This window comes from Phoenix dactylifera, chromosome 14, assembly GCF_009389715.1.
Source record: "Phoenix dactylifera cultivar Barhee BC4 chromosome 14, palm_55x_up_171113_PBpolish2nd_filt_p, whole genome shotgun sequence".
Classification (NCBI taxonomy): Eukaryota; Viridiplantae; Streptophyta; class Magnoliopsida; order Arecales; family Arecaceae; genus Phoenix; species Phoenix dactylifera.
The window spans coordinates 8063352-8069351 of record NC_052405.1 but is presented as its reverse complement, the minus strand read 5'-3'; the positions used below and the strand labels follow the sequence as shown (position 1 = coordinate 8069351).

Sequence of the window (6000 nt, the reverse complement as noted above, 5' to 3'; positions counted from 1 at the left end):
AATAAATAATTCATCAAATTGAGAATGTTTCTTTGAGCTAGCCAGCTTTAGAACCTGATATCTACCATCTAAATATCGTACGCATGAAACAATTGAGTTTTACACGGATGATTTATATAAAATTTGTTTCGTAGATAACAATAGGGCCATAAAATCTAAAAAATCGACTTCCATGAAAAACAACTTCCCTCTTCTATAACGAAAAACTTATTTTCTATTGTAAGTTATTTTATCAAAGCTAGGAACATCCAAACAACCGAGAAAAGACGAGTGCCTAGATCTAGTTAAAGTTCCATGCAAAATTGAGAGTTCGAATGAAAGAAAAATATTATACCACAGCATAATGCAAAGGTTTGGAGCAACCTTGGAATTGCAGTAAGTCTATAAATGCGACAAGGGGGTTATATTGGGCAGAAAATGCTCCAATTTGGTGACCTCGTCCTACATCTAAAACTAGATCCCAACAAAGCTATTGTACAAATTAATACTTCCAAGTTATATTCCTTAAAATGTCACAGCACCAATGGTTATTGTATTCTCAAATGCTACAGTTTATGGGCTGCCACGAGTTGATTTTGTTATCAGTGCGAGGACGCTCCTGGCTATTATAAAATCTTGGTGGGTCCAAGCACCGGTTTGGCAGTTTGATGCCCCGAACGAAGCTCCACTTCCACTCATGGTCCCAAAAAAGCCTCCCTCCCCAGGCGTGCCTTCGTGCACGTATAAGCTTATCCCATTGACGACAGGCTTGCGTAAGCTCCACCCATCCACTTAAACAAAATTAGACAAAAGCAGGTCCATTGCTTTGTGGCGCAACAAAGCCATTCAACCATCAGAACATGCACAGAAAAGAGATGAATTGGAGAAGAATTCGAGGAAAAGATGCCATAAGGAATGCCCAAACCCCACCAAGTAATTAGGGACCCTCCCCCAACCAATGGCCTATAACATGTGCTCCAAAGTCCACAAACAGTCTCAAAAGCTTAAAAAAAGAGAGAGAAGGGGCCGCTTGAATCACTCGAATGAGCTTAAGAAACTAAGTACTTGGAAATTGATACAGATGTTATTGGAGACAACATCGAAGAGGGCTAACGCCGGTGTAATTACATTGGTTAGGTTGGTTTGTTCTTATTTGACCTTGGCAAAGTAGGGGGGACTCCGATCTAATTTGGCAAGCTTACTTCATCAAGATCATCCAGTGATAAGAAAACTTCATCCAAGCATGAAAGCTCCATCCCGTCGTCATGGAAGCCCTGCGAACTGCAGCTCGATTCATAAACTCGACATATGACCCACTTGTTGGATTCCTAATGATCATGAAGAGGATCAAGTCGTGATTAGGCACATTAGAAGAATTGAAGTAATCAACCGTACCCATGGAGGAAGAAGTGATGAGCACTGGTAAATATGAAAAAGTAAGAGAGAATGAATGGCTAAGATGATTAGACTTACAGTTCTCGGGCTGCTTCTCTTCTTCAGAGACCTGCTGCTACCACCACTACTACTGGCATTATCAAGAACACCATCAAATAGATGGTACTCATGCATTATCCAATTGGTTTTCATTCCCTCGGAAGGCTCTCCAACATAAAATATGAGAGTCTTCTTCAAGCCAACATCATTATGGTCACTGCCAGTAATGGCCTCCTCGACGCCGATAGGTTTCCAGTAACCATTGGCAGTCTCCCTATTTTGGGCCCTATGGGTGAAGAAATACCAGTAGTTACCTCCTTGAAGAGCTTTACCTTCATACATGCATTACATAGAAGTCCCATTAGCTTTTGAGAGGAAGAAGAAGAAGAAGAGAGAAGAAGAAGCTGAAGCAGATACGTATACTTTTTAGAGAAGGGCAGCATGCTAACCATTAAGATCCCATGGATCACAATAGAGGAGATCAATGGTTGGGATGATGGGATGGCATGGAAGGTGAGCCGCCTTGCGATAGAGGAAATGGATGACAAGCTCTTCATCGGAAGGGAAGAAGTGGAAACCAGGTGGGAGGTTTGTGGTTCCTTCTCCCATACTGATATAGACTGCAAACGGACGAGAAGAAGTGGCGAAGAAGAAAGCTAGTTAAAACAAGAGATGGAAGACTGGTTGCAGATATTATAGAGTGATTGGTGCTTTGTTGGTTTTAATGGTATATTTATAGCGTTAGGGGGGGAGAGAGAGAGAGAGAGAGTCTATTTTGAGGCGGCTGGTAGGGAAAGTGGAAGTGCTTTAATAACAAGAACCAGATATGATATATATATATATATATATATACACACAAACAAATATACAAGGAGATGATACACACGCTCCCTTTTGTACTACAGAAAGATTCTCTTTTCATCTGCAGCTTGCGAGTAGGGTAAGAGAAGACTATAGTGTTCATATAATGTAAAATCAATACATAAGAATTTCAGTGAATAAGGCCGGCACTATAGTTGTATCTGTTGTTTTCTTTTTAGAAAATCAGATTTATTAAACTAATCAAGAATAAATCATCTATGGGCATTAGAAAATAAAATATCCAACAACTTAGAAGAGATATCTGTCATAATTGTCCGCAAAGTAGATGCTATGTGATTAGCAACATACGTCACCATCGAGTTTGCAGCACTGTTTGCTTTAATACTCAACTTAAAGTAATTATTCCATGCATATCTCTCGTTTACATCCTCGAGGTAACTTACAATCAACCGTTCATTTCTTTCCAAATTGATAAATCACTATCAAGTTACCAAATTGTGTAGCTTTTTGGCTCTCGGAGAATAGGGTGATTCCTACTCAAGATAATGCTTGCTTATGCAATTGGTTGGTATGTGATGGTCACTATTTACAAATTTATCATTCAAATGTATTGGAGGATGTTGTTCACCATAAAAGTGTGTAATATGAATAGAAAATTTAATGCAAAATGAGTAACCTTAATCTTGGTGATTTCAGAATAAATGTTGCAAAACATAATTCAAAGGGGTAGTTGGACCCCAATGATATATCTAAAAATTAGGCAGGATATTCTTAGTAATAGCAATTCAGTATTCCTTTCCCTCCTAAATTTAAGATCACTTGCTATTTGCTATTTCTAGGCGACTTGCTTTTTTTTCTTTGAAAGGATAGCTGGTGTGACCATCCAAAAATAATTACATTTTCTAGGTTACTTCCTTATTAATAGTTCAGAAACACTCTAGTGGTTCAGAAAACTGCTTAAGGTCACCCATCTATTCACTGCTGAATTCACCAATGTTATGTGGAAGTTAGTGATTAGTTGAATGATATGCAGGGCCTTACTATCACAACCTATCCTTTACGCACTGCACCAATCCCTAACTAGAAAAAAACCAAAGAATACAATGGAAAGTAGTGATAATAATGCATGGTTTATGTAACAACCCAGAATCTCACCCAAAATGGCTAGCCGGAAGTTATTATTTGGGTTCCTTGATCCTGTATAAGTACCCAAGATCTACCCAGCGAATAACCGATGTGGGACTAAACACACGCCCGCACGGGTCCTCACAGTTTATCTAAGAGTTAATTATATAAGTCCTGGATGCTATGATTTCCTTTCTTGGCCACGTTTTATGAATCTTGTTGGTGATAACTAATAAGGGGAATTATTATTAAGCTGATGACACAAAGAGTCCCTCCAATCTAATCCGAAGTTCAGAGTAATGCAGACGAGGATAGAATTGGCTGTGGGGCCCAACTTTGCCGGTCTAACATAATTTCTTTCTTGTGGGACTCAATTTCATTATATAGTCTAGTCCAAGGATAATAACAGGAAGGTGCTTCGCCTAAGTCATTACTCTAAGGTGAAAGAAATTGGTTACGAGTCTCGTCAATCTTTATCATATCTTTGTTTTCCTTTGGGAAGGATCGTAGGTCTGCCACCAAGGTGGTAGCCTAGTGGTACTGGGCAGCAATTCTAACCATTAGGTTCCAAGTTCGAATCGCTGCGGCGACGATTAAATTGTGGACCGGAGCTCACTACTTTGGCCACTGCTTGGACTTGTGGTGTAGGACCGCTCTTGAACCGCTAGTAGCCGGGGTGGTGCCGGGTGTGACGTACTCACACGTGGGACTCGAGCCAGAGCTCAGAGAAGTAGCTGAGCCGGGCCTACGGGTGGGGAGGGTATGAGTAAAACCGGTCGGGGTGCCCAACACACGGCCATTTCTGCCCGCATCGAACATTCTCCTGGCGGGGCGGGGGCCCAGTGGGGGCTGCTACGCGGGGGTGGGCTTGTCCCTTCCTCCCCCCCTACCCCTTTTCTTTAGCAAAAAAAAAAAAAAAAAAAAAAAAAAAAAAAAAGGATCGTAGGTCTACTCTTGGCTGACCAAGTTGAATTTATCACCTGATGTCACATATTATTCGAGTGTGGGAATGATTGTAAAGAAAAGAGGGATGACAGCTTAGCATGCGGCTCATCAAGTTCGGCCTGCTCGTTACGAACCACCCCATCCTATGATTAATACTCTCAGAGGACTACCAAGAAGAAGCTTTCAAATAGGTTATTGATTGATACCCTCCACTTTTTTTTTTCATAGCCTCTCTCTCTCTCTCTCTCTCTCTCTCTCTCTCTCTCTCTCTCTAGATTCTTTTTTGGGTAATCAGTCTAGATTATTTGGAGAGCTATGTAGGATCAAAGTATTCTTTTGCATGCTTTTTCATAGCAAAAAGAATGTTAAAAAGTTTTACAATTTATGATGTTGTTAGTTTTCTCTCATGTTAGATGAGGAGAATTGGTGTGAGGACCGATATGGGCGTATGTTTAGTCCCACATCGGTTATTCACTAAATAGATCTTGGATACTTATACAGGACTAAGGAATCTAAAAAATACCTTTTGGCTAGTATTTTCGAATGAGATCTTGAGTTGTTATAAATGGTATCAGAACGAACTTGACCTATGACTATGTAGATTATGAGACGTTGCGACGTGAGTTCTTTAAGGCTGACCATAGGCCGACCGTGGTGTTTGTGATTAGATATAAATAGATTGGGACCCTTAGCCTGACGGGAGTTCTTCCGACTAATTTTTTTGGGCGAGATCTCGAGTTGATATAATTAGTTAAACAATAACATTAAAGGATCCAACTACCCTCTTGTGCTAGTTTTGATAAATTGTCCTTAGTCATTATTGCTTAGAAGCAAGCCTCAAAAACAATTATAATAAGAAAATCTAAATTAAGCCGTTAGTAATATCAAGGGCTAGATTTTAAATTTGTGAGAACAATCCAAATTAAAGCATCATGATATATAACAAACATAGAAAACTGAATCAGAGACCATCAAAATCTCTCTCAGGCTGTTTGTACAGGTAAGCTCCTGGGCATTTAGATTGGCATGGGAATCCAAAACAATTCCAATACAGAAAACATGCTACAAACAAGATGGAGATCGCAGAAACACTGCTCCCCACCAAAGATGCATCACATAAAGTCAGACAAATTGGGTCAAGCCAACCCGGACCTAAACCAACATTCCTCTGGAACCGTGCGGAGTTAGGACAGCACCTTGGAGCATCCATGCTCATGTCATGCCATGCCAATAAGTACGTCACTCTTTTCCACCACACCTTCCCCCTGCTCTCTTCACTAAAACAAACAATGATACTGGGCTCCCAATAGCACGGTTGACGTGGTGACGAAGTACAAGAGCATCACTTGGAGAAGAAGACATTAATATTATATCCATACCCCGTATGCGTCTACCATTGCTGAGTGTCTGAAAACCAGCAATCATTGCCAAGCCCACGCACCCACATTCCCCTGCTCCACTCCCATAGGAGATGCACTGCTTCATTAAAACTAGACACCAAGCAGCAAGGATTCCCCTACGAGAAAAGGCTAAGTCCACCACTATGGATGCCTGGTGCCAATAAACGTGGGGCACCAAGATCCCAACCCAGGGCCCCCCGCCCCACCCCTTGGGGAGAAGTTCCATGAGCTTTTCTGCTCTCTGATGACGTACAAGTGATGCAATTTTGTTATCCCAAATTCCTACCTTTAATGT

At 40.9% G+C, this 6000-nt stretch overlaps 1 protein-coding gene across 1 annotated transcript; it reads right to left on the bottom strand.

The window, feature by feature from the left end:
- Window positions 1–861: 861 nt before the first annotated feature.
- Window positions 862–2129, bottom strand: LOC103720524 (NAC domain-containing protein 104-like). The gene is made up of 3 exons (XM_008810269.4): window positions 1863–2129; window positions 1453–1745; window positions 862–1307 (listed from the first exon to the last, which is right to left on the bottom strand). Exons 1-3 carry the CDS (start codon window positions 2020–2022, stop codon window positions 1164–1166), a joined length of 597 nt encoding a protein of 198 aa, XP_008808491.1. The 5' UTR covers window positions 2023–2129; the 3' UTR covers window positions 862–1163.
- Between the last annotated feature and the right edge of the window lie 3871 nt (window positions 2130–6000).

Excerpts from the sequence above, each read along its gene's own strand:
- LOC103720524 (XM_008810269.4), bottom strand. The coding sequence starts at position 2,022 with ATGGGAGAAGGAACCACAAACCTCCCACCTGGTTTCCACTTCTTCCCT. Across the intron at positions 1,746-1,862 it reads TGATCCATGGGATCTTAATG|GTAAAGCTCTTCAAGGAGGT; the intron begins GTTAGCATGCTG and ends GCATGTATGAAG. Across the intron at positions 1,308-1,452 it reads AGAGAAGCAGCCCGAGAACT|GAATCCAACAAGTGGGTCAT; the intron begins GTAAGTCTAATC and ends CATGATCATTAG.